Raw genomic sequence first — 14,182 nt, 5'->3', positions numbered from 1 at the left:
GCTTTTAGTGCCGAAGAGACGGGAACAAGTTGCGCAAAGGACTTCACGAAGCGATGAATTTCGCACGTTTACGGACGAAAGACGGATGAATCATGGCGCGGGCCATTTGTTAGGCGCGCAGTCGCATTCGCGAAACCACCAAAAAACCTGAAGCCACAATGACATAACCAAGCAACCCTCGAGGCGAAGATGCCTTTGTGGCGGGAGGCACTAGCTCCCGATTGGTCTGGTTCCAGCTGAAGCTGTGAAACTATGCTTGCCTAATGCTGTGCGTGGGACAACCTGCACGAACAACCTCCAACTAATCGCTTCCTCCGCGATCTCCTGGGTCTTATCCGTCGTCTGGGTATTGCGAATTTCCGGATGCCATATCCAATCATTTCCTTCTCTCTCTGCAGACGGCTGTACTGATGCAACGCTCCATTCTCCTTAAAAAGGGTGCAAGGCACGATTACCCCAAAGGACGCGGTATCTCCAAGGAATGAGTGGCTGAAGAGTCCGAATCTGACGCTTCCCTTCCCCTGGGGAAGGCAGCCGTATCCCAACTGGCTTTTTCCAGTTGGGCCTCAGCCTCGCAGCCCCTTCGTATCCATCGCAGCAGGGCCGGATGACCATCCAAGATGCATAACCTCCGCAAGACTTGTGGTTGTCCTAGTATTCCGTCGATTCTCAAAGGTAGGCTTATCTCTCATCTCTCAGAGTACCATTTTCATAGTTCAGAACGTTTTTTTGGGATGCCTTCAGTGGTTCCCCATCTCAGCACCGAGGATGACCTCTAAAGCATCAACAATTCCTACGCCAATTTCTGTCTCAATAAGTGAAGCATGGTATTTCCTCCGTCCAACTGCGCACGATACGAGAAGCTAACGCTTCCAAATAGGGACAATGACGAAGGAGTTTTCTGGAACACCTTCATTGTCGAAGTTGCGACTCCCCCACAGCCAGGCCACGCCACTATTAGGACCGCAACAGACGAGACTCTGTTTGTCATTGAGTCAGGATATCCAAGCATCGATGGAACCACATATAGCTTCACTTATTACAACCCCTACCGGTTTTCTCTCTCTATTAGTATCATTGTATCAATTCGAATGGTAGTAGTGCATGCTTTTCCTGCTCTTGTTCTTGATGCTGCTGGTAAAAGGATGACTAATCAGCCCCTTTTCTTCTGGTGCTTGTTGCCCGACCTCGCCGACGACATCTCTCTTCCAACCTCAATCTCAAAACCTTATGCGACTGCACAACCAACGCATAATGCGCCAATTGATAGGAGTGGATGCCGCGGGCATCCTGTTATAATATGAGCGAGCTCTCCAATACCTCGCGAACAATTCGACCTCGATTGCTATCCACGATGAAACCGGGGTCCTGCGAGGCAGACAGAGTCGAGAGACACACACAAAGACCATGGACATAGGGCGCCTGGAGCCGCAATCTCGGAAAAATTGGCCAGGAGATGGAGATATCAACACGATATATTGCCTTGATATTGATAGCGGGATTGGGAAGGATACCCCTGGCGTCACGTATGGGAGAAGAACCCAGCGCGATCCCAAGCCAGAATCTTCTCTTTGCTTTTCAATGCTCTTTCCATACATTACAAGATGGTTCCCCTTTCCTCGAGTTACTGTGCTTGCTTTGTCTTACCCTACCCTATCACCGCTTGTTGCTTTATTGTGCTCTCAAAAATTTACGTGCCTTGTTATAAACTCTTGATTAATTCTCTCAAACCTCTTGCATTGCCTTCCCTCCCTTCGATACTCGCAGAGAGCGAAGAAAGAAACTAGCTTACAAAAGTTTGGCAAAAAAAAAAGTGCGCATTCAGATGAGGAAAATGGCAAAACTCTGCTACCAAGCCCGAATGGTTGGAAGTGAGCTAAATACAGCATGATCTGGTTTTGTTCGATCTCTGCAAAGGAGATAGGGCGACTAAGTTGATAGTTCTTTCTGCTTTGTAGCCCTGCCACTAAAGGCGGAACTCCTCTTTTTATGTTTTGTTTAAACTCTGGCTTTCGATCCCTGTCAGTTGTTAGTCACGATTAATGGAAAGGGTTCCTTATTTGTGTATATAAGACCCTCTTTTGCGAGGCTGCCGAGCCGGAATAGCCTCACTTCCGACCGCCGGGCAGAAATTTAAGGGATGGTCTCTCCACCTTTCGATTCTGGGCCAACAAAGTCGTTCAGTTCTTGCTCCTGTGCTCCTCCTTTTTATGATGCTACGCCTCCATCGCCTTAAACCTACGAGCTCAGGCCGAACTCAGAGCCACGAGATGAGATCGTGCAGATATAACACCAACATGTGGGTAGTTCCCTCTATTCACGGTACACCTTTCTACCTCATCCACCTTGAATCGCATATCAAGAGACGCTGTAGATGGCACGATCATGACTCTGTCTTGCGCAGGAACTGGGCATTGTGAATCACTGGATGCCCTTGAATCAGAGCACATGGAAAGACTCGGGATATTTATGAGGTCGAACACTGGCCCACATCGATTCATGTCCTCCACCCTTATCATCGAGCCTACAACCTACTCTGCTCTTTGCACAGTTTACCTTGAAACAATCCAAAGTATTCTGAACCTTCTCCTCACACCTCTTTCGATCCAGTCCACAAGCTTATTTACCACCATGGCCTCAGCTCAGAGTCAGCAATCTACGGACTCAGAAATAAGTCCACAGGCCGGCCCTTACTTAGAGTGCTCCCGTGTTGATGTCGAGTCAGAGAGTATTGAAGCCCAAGACGAGCAATACAAAGAGCTCGATTTCTGCGCCATCCCAATACACAGTTTGTTCTCACCCCCATCCGTTGACCTCCCCCAACTAACAGCCACAGTCCTCACTACGGCACAAAAATACTTCCTCGAAACCGCCCCCGAACCCGGAAAAATAATATCCATAAACCTAGTCTCTGTCGACGAACCAGTCAAGATCAATCTCTCCGACCTTCAATTTCTCGAAGTCCTTGCTATCCCGGAACATGTCTTGTTGCCATTGCAAGAATATTTCCTTAATCGACGCGCAAACCCGAAGGATTATCCGAAGTACGTTGGGGTTAGGATCACACAGGAAGATGCGAGGCTTTATGATAATGTTTTGAGCTGCTGCTCGCGGGGGTGTGCTCATGAGCTATCCAAGGAAGTTGAGTCTGAGATGGAGGCTAAAGAGGCGTTTCGTGAATCACATCTGGAAGATCCTGATGGGACCACCGAACATGAGTCCAGCGAGGAGCATCAAAGAGAGGCTCCCGCGAATACCGAGTCAGTCTGCTCAACACACCGCCGGGGTAGTGATAATGTCGACGTGGATAGGGAGGAAGATGGATCGTCAGAGGAGAATTCCGAAGACGGGGTTTGGATCATTGGTTTAGGAGCATCTGGTTGATTTTGACAAGCAACCGGTTTGGATTGGGTTGACAAATCCGAGCAATCTTTTTTCACTCTTTTCCCTAAAACTGAGTCGTCCCATGTTGACACAGTCTTTCACAGTCCAGTTACAAATCGCGTGGGCATATGGTCACTGATATTTTACTACGATTTCTTTCAATTTTAGTGTCCTCAATCTCCTTTGGCATTTTCTTGTCATTCATGCCTGCCCCTCTGAGAGTAACAAGTCGGGTTATTGTACAACAATTCCCATTGTCTCTCTGTCTGTGTAAATTTCACAGTCTCCGTTTACACGAGCTTAAGAGGATGAGCCTCCAAGCACTCTTCCAAAGTGGACAGTCTGCCTTTAGCGTTCTCCACAGCCCAAGCAATCAAATCCGCAGAATCCGGGCCAAAGTATCCGAAACTCAGGGGTTGAGGGGACTGAAAGGCACCTTGACTGAGGTAATTAATATGGATGGCTGTATGAACAACAGGGCCAAGGTAGAAATCAGATGGTTCGGTGTACTTTTCATGAAGCTAGGTGTTAAACCAAAGCTTTCGGGTCGCTACGAAGTCAAAAGTCTTTCTCACAGTCGGTGCAAGTGTAGACCCCTTACAGTATTTTCACTTCGTATTGATGATTTTAGGCAAAAGCTTATATTTTCCATGAACTGGACGATTATAGACGGAGCAAAGTGGCTGAAATTTGAAGGTCGACTGGATGGTATTATGGACAAAAATTTGAAGAGAAAAGAGATCATTCATTCGTTAGTCCTCACATCTTCACAACAACCTTCCCCCGCGCATGCTTGCTCAGCATAATGTCATACGCCTACAGCGCAAGTCAGCACAGAACACCTCCTAATTCCATCAAAACATACCTTCAAAGCATCCTCCAAATCCCAACACGAATCAATCGGCACCTTCATCCCCTCCGCAGCTAAACGAGCAACCCTCTCCATCCCAGGCAAATCCGGGAAGCCCTTGGCAGTCAAGTACGGTCGATCCACACCACCAAGCCAGGTCGGTAACCACATATTGCTTATCGTAATACCAATAGTACTCACTATACCGATGAAGTTGTAGTCCTTCGGAGTCGTGCCAACAGTCACGAAAGGCTTTCCTTTCTTCAAGTACTTTGGGCAATGGAGCCACAGGTCCTGGACTCCACGGCAATCCAGAATGGCATCGAAAGGCTCTGCGCCGAACTTAGACTCCAGGTATTTCCAGACAGGAGCATGTTCCTGGTAATCAATGACCTTCCCAAACTTCAGCAAAAGTCATCAAGAACAAGGGAGATCAAGCCCACCTCATCTGCACCCAGTCCCTTTACCATCTCCAAATTCCTCCCCGAGCAAACACCTACCACCATCCCCTCATCACCAACAGCACCCTTCGCCATCTGCACAACCAAACTGCCAATCCCGCCACTCGCCCCATTAACAAGAACCCTTTCGCCCCTCTTCACCTTCGCCAGATCCATACAACTCGTCGCCGTGACACCCGTAATCGGCAACCCCGCCGCCTCCTCAAAAGACACATTGCTCGGCTTCAATACCAGATTCTCAGCTGGTACAGCAACATACTCCGCCAACGCCCCCTTCCCACCCATCACATGCTGGCTCATCGGCACCGTCCCAAACACTGCTGTCCCAGGCACCAGTTCTCGTGAAACCGGCACAGACTTGGAGGTTTTGATCACGGTGCCCGAGAAGTCCATGTCTGGGATTGAGGGCTTGGTCCGGAAGGGCATGGGGACCATGCGGGTTATGATCGAACCGCCGGGGTTTAGGGATGCATGGGAGATTTTTACGAGGACATCGGTGGGGGCGGCGAGGATGGGGATAGGGAGGCTGTGGGAAAGACGGAGGATGGCGGATGGGAGGCCTGATGCGGTATGGGTGAAGGCTTTCATTGTGCCGGCTGGGCTGGGCTGGTCGTTGGAGGATTCCATGGTGTTTGCTAACGAAGCTTGTAGACTTCGAATGAACTTGCGAAAATGAGTTGATGTGAGTTTTTAGAGGATGACATACAATGGAGGAATTAAATGGTGGTTGGATAATGGTGCAACTGTGAATGTGAAAGGTGGCATGTTTTCATAAGGCTGCCTTGCTGGGCGCTTTCCAGCCACTCATGTGACCGGCTCAACCCAAACACTTCATCAGACTGCCATCAACCGACGGTCAGTTCATCCCAAATCGAGTGAGTGCCATCGAGTTTCGAATGTATTTTTATTCAACATATTGAATTCCACGTCATTGTTTTGTGGACAATGAGAATTGGATTTCGAACACAGGATGCTGATCACGTGTCTCCTTTGGTTGAAGACTTCAACATTTCTGTCGGTGATCTCATACAAAGGCCTTCCATGGACTTGTAATGAAAGAGTTTAGTTCCAAACTTACTTTTAAGTTATATTGAGATTTCGAAAAGAATGGCACATTAATCTTGGTAAGGAGGACAACACCAATCCGTTCAAATGATATGGACGTGAAATATAAAAGGGCAAATGAATTTGACTTCGAGTCTTTGTAGATTTGATCCATTTGCATGTAAGACATATATCGTAGTTAGGTTAGTAGAGAAGATGCCCACCCAAATTAATATGTACTCCCTCAGAAACTCTACTCAATACACCCATCTCACAAATCTCCTTTCCTTCTACACTTACTCAATCTTTCAACCTTTCTTTCGCTCCCCATTCTCCATCTCAAACCTCACAAAAAGGCCAGCATCCCCAGCAACCCCGCCAGAAGCCCGCCACTCACGATCTCACTCCTCTTCTTCCCATCACTCGAGCCGGGCAGCAGTGTCGGACCTATGCTACTTGTGGGCGTCGGTCCAGTCCTGCTCACAACCGTTGTACCCTACACTATCATTAGCTCCCTTCCCCTCAAAACTTCCCCCTTGCCCCTTTTCTTCATTCTTCACTCACCGTAATAGTAGTCGTGCCACCCCCCGGCAACTGCGCCGTACAACTCGGCTTCTTGGTACACGTAAACGGCCCATTGCCACCAGACCAAGTCGTCTTCTGTCCTGAGCACGTGCAAGTCGCCGGACACGCCGTCAGCGTCGTGATACCCGTGACCGTCGTCGTGACCGTCGTGTTACTGTAGCTATACGGCGGAGACATCAGGCACGGTGGATGCACGGTAATGTACGAGACCGGGCATTTCGTCGAGGGACAAGTGGTGACGCACTCGTCGGCCGTGAAGATGGAATCGCAGCCGCAGGACTGCGTGATAGTTCTGAGCTCGAGGCACTCTAGGGTCGCGCACCCGTCCGGGAGTGTGATGGATTCCGTGCAAGCTGGTGGGTTGGTTTGGGTTATCGTGTAGCAGGTTCCGGTTGGCCGTGTGGTGATGCTGGTCCCTGAAAACTTGTCCCAGGCAAAGGTGCTGCTGGCGAGCACCGCAATGGTAGCGAGTATAGAGAATTGCATGCTCGGTCTGATGTTTGACTCAAGAGCCTTGACTTCTTTCTTTTGTATACGATATCAGTAACGAGTGATTGTTTGTTCAAAGGCGGATTCGAGCGGGCTGTATCGTGGCAGGATCAGGTTTAATGCTCTTGCGCCGCATGGCCCGATCCTGCACGATGTGCTGACTTCGAGCTACGAAGTGGGATTGGAACCTCTTGGTGGTCATCATCGGAGAGATTCAATGTTTCCTCGTATCGAAGGGTCTTGGTGGCACACGACAACGAGTTAACCTTCTGATGTCAGAAACAGTTGCGGGGTAGTATACCCAATCAGTGGGGCGTGTGGGTACGAGGTGGTGTGCCACGAGGTGGCCCACTGCGAATTATGCATAAATGCAACCCTGAAGCTTCCCTGGAACATTGCATGAGATGCTTGCAGCTGGGCCAATCGACCCAAGCAAAGTTCGTATTTGAGGAGGGGGGACGGCATGGCTGAAAATTATTCTGTAGATTCGTACGAAATAAGTGACTCTGGTGTGAGAATGAACTAACCTTGGTAAGATTTTCTCCTTCTTACGCGACACCAGGACAATAACAAATCCTTTCTCCTGTCCAATTGGTGGAGAATGTCTGCTCGGAAATATACCCCCTGGGTGGGTTATTTCTGAACGGCATCAAATGCGAAGTCTGTGTTCGAGGTGAGAAAATCAATTGCACTTGCGCACCGAATAGTTTAATGCTTTCATTATCCTTCCTCATCGTCCAGTATACAAGAACAGACCAATCCATTCCTTAACCCAAACAACAAGAAAGCAAGTAATTACGCCTCAAACGCACCCTATAGCACAATACGACACCATGACTTCTCTCTTTCTCACCGCCTTGTGAAACTCTTCAATCTACTTTGACAAAGAACATATCCCTCAAGGAATGTTGTGTATGTAAATAGACGCCGCCAGGGCTGGAAGACAAGCTGACTGCGAAGTCCATATCATATAAAGCCGGACGGGGGCCTGGAGCCATGATCGAAGAGAAAACGTTGAAACAACATCGTGGATCGTAAGCCATGCCGACATTATTCATCAAAAATCAATCGTTGCCGTCTCAATTCAAATAATCATGCTCTTTGTCCGTTGATGATTTCTTGACGTCTTTCGGGCAGTTCCTGGCTCGTTTCTTCTTCTCAAGCTCTCCTCGCGCTTGAGGACCAAGTTACACCAACCCCCCTTCGCATTTTCTCCCTCTTTACCAACGCAAGCATCGAGAACTTTCATCCAGCCTTCTTTGTCAGTTGCTGTATCGGCGTAGAAATCGATGACCTCGCCATTGTTGAAGCGAATACGGAAGCCTTCTTCGACGAACATGTAGCCTTCCTCTTCTTCTGCGAAACCAGACTTGCGTCGCTTACCTCCTTTTCCACTGGTCTCTTTCTGAGTAAGAGCGCGACGATCGTCAATGAGCTTGGAAGCATTGGCAAGATTGATTGTGGCACGAGGCTGCCGGGTAGACTCGTGGTAAGCGGTGAGCTTGCTTCCAACGAGCTTGAAGTAGCGACGGCGCCAGTACTGATTAAGTGTTAGTAGGAACTTTCTGGCTCGAGGCTCATTCCGAACTTACAGGACAATCACCACCCTGCTGACTCAAGTGGCCTTCCCAATTCCGTGCAAGCGCCAGCTCGGCCTCCTTCATCTCTCGAATGCAGGAGTTCATGCTCTTTGGCATGTCACCATCAGTAGCACCCTTGGGCTTGGGGACGAACAAAAGTTGTAGTTCAAGCTTTGCCACCTTGTAAGGAGCTCGTCGTTGGACGACAGTATTTCCACGCTTGCTCTTGACGCTGGACGCATGATTGGCTTCTTCAGTCGCCCATTCGTTGAAGCAGGCAACATCGACAACGTAAGGACGTCCGTAGCAGCGAGCCTCGTGATCTTTGAGACAGACATATGATCGACCAAAGCTTCCATCCTCAGCAGCCAGCGGTGATAGCAAATCCCAAGCTGTGGGCTGAACAGAAATTCTCTTCGCTACTGCGTCTTGCTGTTTCTGTTGAGCAATTCGCTGCTGTTCTTCCTTCTGCCTCATTTCCAGCTCCTTCCGCTTCTTCGGTGATGCAAAAACGCGGCTGAAGGTAGATGCTTTGCTTGACTTATGAGACTTTGTTGGAGACTCAGGCACACGCTTTGGGGCCGGCTTCACCAGCTTGGCGTTGAGAGTCAACTGGAACTCAAGCTCATTGGGAACAACAAGTTCAAATTCTTGGCCAATTGGGGCATTTCTTCCAAGCTCCAACCATGCTGTAGTGACACAGTGCACGCCGTTATCCAGGGTCAAACTGAACCACGATTGTTCATCTAGAAATGTCAGTCACTATCAAGGCTGGGTTGCATCTATACATACTCTTTGGTAAAGGCAAGTCAAGGTCTTTCACCCCAATCACTTTCACGAAAAGTCGTCCTCGTTCAGCACCCTCTTCTGGAACAGGTTCGGCAACGCTGGCTTCCTCGGTCACTATCCCCAGTCCAGTGACGTTGCTGTCTTGACCAGGCATTGGAGGCATTGGGCCAGATGCAGGTTTCTTGCGAGGACTTGACCTATCACGCATGCTGTTCTTGCGCATCTGGCCGTTCCATGGCTCGACTGTCCAAGACTGTGGACGATCCTTCTTCACAGGAGAATTACCGCACGAGCGAGTGAAGCGGTTGTCATCTCCAGTATCGATGTCACTGCTCGCTACCACGAGCTTGGTATTCTGTCTCATTAAATATCCGCGCTGTTTTCGAGGAGTTATGTTAGCATATACTTGATACAGAGGAATGTCGCTGGAGCTAGACGCTTGTCCATTGTTGTTGAAGCAAGTCGAATTTGAAGAAGATAGGTCAAACACAACCTTTTGGGTTTCGATCACCCGGTCGAAATCTTGATCAAGACTCAGACCGAGATCGTTGCCAATGTCCAGAGTCAAGGATCTTTTCTTGAAGCTTGAATGTCTCTCAACTCCTCCTTCGTCGTTTGGAGATTCTTCGAATTCTCGTTCCACGCTGAGAGGGCGGTTGCGATGGCGTTCTGGAATCGGAGGGACGGAAGGTTTCTCGCCACTGACATTGCGCCTTAACTCTCGCATGGCCATGAGATCTGATGGTGTAGCTGATGGACGCGTCTTCAGTTTCGAGCCAGAAGACGCTTTGATTGTTGCAATTTGCTCAGGAATGCTTGGAGAGTCACGGGCAGGAGATGGCTCGAAATTGTGACGAATCACGGAGTCTGGAGTCCCAACTTCAAATTCGTCATCTTCCTCAGGGCCCCAACCAGATCCATCATATTCAGGTCTTGATGTTGGCATTGGTCGTTCCTCCGGTGTTTCTGGACGCTGCAAGTATGCTTGCGCGTGAGACATATTGGGTGCCTCGTTCGACTGAGCACCTTTCGGTAGGGGTGGAGAAGGCGTCATGTATGATTGCAAGCTCAAGCCAAAGTCATTGTTAGTCAGAAAGCCAGTGAATTCTGGGAGTGAGCCTCTATTTCCAGTTTTGACGGGATCTTCTGATGAGTTCTGCTGTGGGCTGTTCTGGCGCGGGGTTGGTGGGCCATCATCCTCAGAAGCACTGTTCGATTGCAATTGTGCAACTGGGTTTGAAGGCGTCGAATCGGAGTACCGTCTATCAGTGTCATCTTCGCCATCTTGTTGATTGTAATCCTCAAGTCGCGACTCTGTGCGTTGATACATATCCGGAATAGAATAGACGTCAACCTCATCTTCGTCCTCTTCTCCTGGGTCCCGCTTGATGATTACGCTGTCGTCATTCTCGAGAATGGATTGGTCCTCAGTAGAAGGGATAGGAGTATCAGGATCCAGAGGCAGTTGTCGCTCAGGGCTTGAGCTGGGCATGGGAGATGAGAAGTTGTATTCCGAATCCCGGGGAAATGCGTCAGAGCCACCATTGACCTTGCGCAAGATAGACTCTCTCGAAATGCGAGGAGGTAGTTGGTACGTGCCTAAATCAGGAAGATCATCCAGGGTGTCTTCATCTTCGTGGATATTGATGGGTTCCCGTTCAGGGGTGGCACTGCTTCGCTCCTTCGGACCTCCGCGTCTCATACGGCGTTCTCGCTGCTTTTCCGCCTCTGTCTTCGGCTTGTCCTCATCTTGGATCATCATCAAGCGGAGTCTCTCTTCCAAGGACATTTTCCCACCACTCATGCCTTGGATATCAGACTTGCTGACTGAAGCTGCTGGTGGAGGGGAAGGCAAGTTCCTTGGGGAGTTAGTGGCCCGTTCTGCAGCCGCAGAAAGACCAACCGAGGAAGCAGAGCCACTGCGTTTACGCTGGCTCATACCGGGTAGAGGTGGCAGAGGTCTATTTTCTGCTGAATTGGTGCGAGTTGTTGCAGGTCTTCCTGTGGCAGACGATGGTCGAACATCCGGCATTGGGCTCCCTTCAGGTCCACTGAATGGGTCTTCAAGTTTCCCTGACATGGTCGCATTGTTATGCTCAGGAGTAGCATGTCTCCAATCATCGGGTCCAACAACGGGTGTTTTATCCGTATCCTCAAGTGATGCATCAAAACTATCATCTTCCTCGACCGAATCACCACGGTTGTAGCTGTCCTCGTCTTCATCCTCACCAGAATCATAGCTATTTTCGCGTGACCCGGTGCCAATAGATGACATATCTGGCGTAGCCATCTCGTACTCGTTGACTTGAGGAGGGGCTGCATCGAAGGTGACGCTCTTGGCATGTCGGTGAAGAGTTCGGCCAGGTGGCAATTGGCGCTCATCGCCTGAAGGGTCCTCGTTCCACGCCCCATTCTCTGAATCAAAGCTGGACTTGCCATTGAATCGTCCCGTAGCTAGTGATGATTTTGTGGGGGAGATTTGGTCTTTGCTGGGTGAGTGTAACCCGTTTGCGGTGCTGCCCTTGAGTGGGGTTTGTGTGGGACTATAAAGTGGGATGTGGCTCTTGCTCTCATTTCTGTGGTGACCGAAAGGATTTCCGCGCTCTGCTGAACGCAGCCCGTCAAATCCCGCTCCCCCATACGCATTTCCTTGTAGCTGCTTTGCGAGAGGTCGTTCGATTGCCGGCACCGATGTTGGGTCATACTCTTGCTTCTGTTCGCGGGCGAACATATTGCTATTCTTGACTCGTGAAGCTCGCTGCAGTCGTTCGATCGAGGATCTTCGGGTGGGAGACGGCGATGTTTCTCTGCCAGCAAACAAGTTCTCCGAGTTAAATCGATTGGGCGTTGTTGGTTCGCGGCCTTGCCAGAAGAGTCGTGGTGAGGAAGCGCTCTCCGAATTGAACGGGGACGACTGAAACGGGGATGAGTCCGTGTTGAGAACCATCTTCTGCGTGGTCAAAATTAGCATTTAAATCTCCGAAGGCTGACGATTGACGATTGACGAGTCCTACCTTTGTGGCTTGATTGTAACTGGGCGAGTTTCTCCTCTTCTCAGTAGGCGCAAGCTCAGACAGAGGTCGCGGAAGCTTCGTGGGCGATGGAGTTCCCTTCTGGATGCGCAGAGGATGAACCTGTTAGTAGTCAGTCACCCCTTCGAGGGAGCACGACAGGCTGTTTATTCAAAGTAAACAACCCGCAGCCATTGGATTCTCACCGGCTGCGAAGGCGAAGCCATCTTTGCGGCTGCTCTGCCAGCTGTACTTCTCTAGGCCCTGAGACACAGATCTGTTATTCTTAGAATAGGTGTCGCTCGATGTAGTATGGCATGGAAAGACGGCTGCAGTGTTGACCTTGCAACGCGAGGAATGCGCGTCAAGTAGCGAGTGGAGGAAAGGCAATCGCAATGAATTCAAAGTATCTTCAAAAGTCACTGCTGCGCAAGAAGTGCACAGTAAAAGCGGAAGAGAATGGCGCTCAGCAAATGCTGGTGACGGTGGTGATATGTGCGAAGTTATGACCAGTTGTGGACGAGCGGGCTTTGATGAGGGTTGTTTGGGGCTCCACGCGTTGCCTGTAGCAACCACTAGCGTTGGCGCAATCTGAAACCTCGTTTCCGCACGTGAACATGGCTCGAGAATCTTCAAGTCTCTTGATATCAGGCTAAAACTTGTCAAGCTGGCCCTGTTCGGGTCCTGTTTAGCTTTTTTAGTTGCCTCCTTCAAGGCTGTAGATGGCCTCACGCCACACCCAGTGTGCCTTGTTTGCAAAGCCCCTGATTTCTGCTCATTTCTTTGCTGCTGAGGAGGTAAGTCGAGCAAGTCCAGTTGTCTTGCAAGACCAAATGAGAGTTACGAGTGTTTATGATCAGGGCACCACCTCGCTAAGGTCAATTTGGGCGTAATGTCACTTTCTAGTCTGTCTGCAGGTGTTGATATCGGCCCGGCAATGCTGCATCCATGAAGACTACCCAGGTACAGCAGCACTAGCTTAAGCGCAACGAGAAGGGTATGCTGACCCTTCTCAAAAGTGATCCGCCCACGCTTTCCAATGCTTTCAAAACCCTTCTCCCCGCCGCAAAATCGGCGCTCATATTCATCCGACGCTCAATTCTGTCAACCAAAGTTTATTCGAGGCAACGAGCATCAAAGGGAATTTAACAAAGATCAAACAACTGCATTCAAAGTAAAAGCTGCTTCTGGAAGTACAATGAGTGTACGAACGCAGACGAAACTTTTCCCCCCCTCTTAGCAATCTCTCATCTCATTGTCCTTCTCCACCTCACTTCTCAAGCTCAGCATCTCAAGAGTACATTTAGGACCAAGCAAACCCATGCTTCTCCCTCTGATAAGCTCGCAGTTTCTTGAGACGGCAATATCTCTTTCCACCTTTGTTGGAATAGCCTGCCCCGTTATCGCAATGGTACTTAATGCCAAGATGAACCGACTGCTAGTGTCGTTTGAGATCGCTACGGGGAGCAAATGTTTCTGTGCATAATGGGCGCGGTGCACGCTGGGGAGCAGGAACATTCATCAGGGAGCTGAGCGTTCTGCCTGAGATTATGCAGGGGTATAGTTGCGGCTGCATCATGGTTTGAGCTGGCATCAGAGATGGATTGTAGAAACCGAAGCTATTTGTGAGTAGCTAGGCTATTAAGTGTCGTTGGTCAGTCAAGGTAGTTAGAAGGCGCAATGGCTGGATCGCCCGAACTTTCCTGGGCATTCAAGCAATTCGCGATGAAGCTTGAGAGAATGGCTTCCTGCTCCGAAGGATTACTACCGACGGTGAACTCCCTCTGGTGGCCGATGGAAAGTGTGGACATGCGGTCTGGCAAAGTAATTCGAGGCCATATGGGAGTCTCGTCTTGCAATTCGCGATGATCTGATTCGAGAATATCTGGATCGCAGCTTCCGTCTCCCTTCTGAATATCTCCATGTGGAGGATTCTGTAAAGGACTATTGGTAGCATGAGAACTCGACGAGAGGAGATTAACAGCACCC

General features: G+C 49.7%; 5 protein-coding genes across 5 annotated transcripts; 2 read left to right on the top strand and 3 right to left on the bottom strand.

Annotated features, from left to right (window-relative positions):
- Positions 1 to 527: 527 nt before the first annotated feature.
- K444DRAFT_290364 (uncharacterized protein) lies at positions 528 to 1,493 on the top strand. The gene is made up of 3 exons (XM_024871648.1): positions 528 to 675; positions 782 to 827; positions 881 to 1,493. The coding sequence occupies exons 1-3, from the start codon at positions 621 to 623 to the stop codon at positions 1,302 to 1,304; spliced, it is 525 nt and encodes a 174-aa protein (XP_024726454.1). The 5' UTR covers positions 528 to 620; the 3' UTR covers positions 1,305 to 1,493.
- A 499-nt stretch (positions 1,494 to 1,992) lies between these two features.
- On the top strand, positions 1,993 to 3,569 carry K444DRAFT_290391 (uncharacterized protein). The gene is made up of 3 exons (XM_024871649.1): positions 1,993 to 2,572; positions 2,642 to 2,788; positions 2,837 to 3,569. The coding sequence occupies exons 1-3, from the start codon at positions 2,386 to 2,388 to the stop codon at positions 3,382 to 3,384; spliced, it is 882 nt and encodes a 293-aa protein (XP_024726453.1). The 5' UTR covers positions 1,993 to 2,385; the 3' UTR covers positions 3,385 to 3,569.
- A 416-nt stretch (positions 3,570 to 3,985) lies between these two features.
- Positions 3,986 to 5,427, bottom strand: K444DRAFT_622628 (NAD(P)-binding protein). Its single transcript, XM_024882138.1, has 3 exons — positions 4,678 to 5,427; positions 4,250 to 4,627; positions 3,986 to 4,200 (listed from the first exon to the last, which is right to left on the bottom strand). Exons 1-3 carry the CDS (start codon positions 5,320 to 5,322, stop codon positions 4,144 to 4,146), a joined length of 1,080 nt encoding a protein of 359 aa, XP_024726452.1. The 5' UTR covers positions 5,323 to 5,427; the 3' UTR covers positions 3,986 to 4,143.
- A 450-nt stretch (positions 5,428 to 5,877) lies between these two features.
- K444DRAFT_622627 (uncharacterized protein) lies at positions 5,878 to 7,056 on the bottom strand. Its single transcript, XM_024882137.1, has 2 exons — positions 6,304 to 7,056; positions 5,878 to 6,235 (listed from the first exon to the last, which is right to left on the bottom strand). The coding sequence occupies exons 1-2, from the start codon at positions 6,808 to 6,810 to the stop codon at positions 6,086 to 6,088; spliced, it is 657 nt and encodes a 218-aa protein (XP_024726451.1). The 5' UTR covers positions 6,811 to 7,056; the 3' UTR covers positions 5,878 to 6,085.
- Positions 7,057 to 7,488: 432 nt separating this feature from the next.
- K444DRAFT_670779 (DUF1709-domain-containing protein) lies at positions 7,489 to 12,678 on the bottom strand. Its single transcript, XM_024887672.1, has 6 exons — positions 12,400 to 12,678; positions 12,197 to 12,316; positions 9,676 to 12,132; positions 9,186 to 9,558; positions 8,406 to 9,139; positions 7,489 to 8,353 (listed from the first exon to the last, which is right to left on the bottom strand). The coding sequence occupies exons 1-6, from the start codon at positions 12,418 to 12,420 to the stop codon at positions 7,898 to 7,900; spliced, it is 4,161 nt and encodes a 1,386-aa protein (XP_024726450.1). The 5' UTR covers positions 12,421 to 12,678; the 3' UTR covers positions 7,489 to 7,897.
- Positions 12,679 to 14,182: the final 1,504 nt, after the last annotated feature.

Source organism: Hyaloscypha bicolor (genome assembly GCF_002865645.1).
Source record: "Hyaloscypha bicolor E unplaced genomic scaffold K444scaffold_190, whole genome shotgun sequence".
Classification (NCBI taxonomy): Eukaryota; Fungi; Ascomycota; class Leotiomycetes; order Helotiales; family Hyaloscyphaceae; genus Hyaloscypha; species Hyaloscypha bicolor.
This window is presented reverse-complemented; position numbering and strand designations above follow the sequence as displayed.

Bases quoted from the DNA above. Each gene is read 5' to 3' on its own strand.
- K444DRAFT_290364 (XM_024871648.1), top strand. From the start codon at position 621: ATGCATAACCTCCGCAAGACTTGTGGTTGTCCTAGTATTCCGTCGATT. The intron at 676-781 runs GTAGGCTTATCT...TGACCTCTAAAG, and splicing joins TATTCCGTCGATTCTCAAAG to CATCAACAATTCCTACGCCA. The intron at 828-880 runs GTATTTCCTCCG...GCTTCCAAATAG, and splicing joins GTCTCAATAAGTGAAGCATG to GGACAATGACGAAGGAGTTT.
- K444DRAFT_290391 (XM_024871649.1), top strand. From the start codon at position 2,386: ATGACTCTGTCTTGCGCAGGAACTGGGCATTGTGAATCACTGGATGCC. The intron at 2,573-2,641 runs GTATTCTGAACC...CCATGGCCTCAG, and splicing joins TTACCTTGAAACAATCCAAA to CTCAGAGTCAGCAATCTACG. The intron at 2,789-2,836 runs GTTTGTTCTCAC...TAACAGCCACAG, and splicing joins CTGCGCCATCCCAATACACA to TCCTCACTACGGCACAAAAA.
- K444DRAFT_670779 (XM_024887672.1), bottom strand. From the start codon at position 12,420: ATGGCTTCGCCTTCGCAGCCG. The intron at 9,559-9,675 runs GTTGTGTTTGAC...CCTCGAAAACAG, and splicing joins GGGTGATCGAAACCCAAAAG to CGCGGATATTTAATGAGACA. The intron at 8,354-8,405 runs GTAAGTTCGGAA...ACACTTAATCAG, and splicing joins AGCAGGGTGGTGATTGTCCT to TACTGGCGCCGTCGCTACTT.
- K444DRAFT_622628 (XM_024882138.1), bottom strand. From the start codon at position 5,322: ATGGAATCCTCCAACGACCAGCCCAGCCCAGCCGGCACAATGAAAGCC. The intron at 4,628-4,677 runs GTGGGCTTGATC...AAGTTTGGGAAG, and splicing joins AGGGACTGGGTGCAGATGAG to GTCATTGATTACCAGGAACA. The intron at 4,201-4,249 runs GTATGTTTTGAT...CTTGCGCTGTAG, and splicing joins ATTTGGAGGATGCTTTGAAG to GCGTATGACATTATGCTGAG.
- K444DRAFT_622627 (XM_024882137.1), bottom strand. From the start codon at position 6,810: ATGCAATTCTCTATACTCGCTACCATTGCGGTGCTCGCCAGCAGCACC. The intron at 6,236-6,303 runs GTGAGTGAAGAA...ATGATAGTGTAG, and splicing joins GTGGCACGACTACTATTACG to GGTACAACGGTTGTGAGCAG.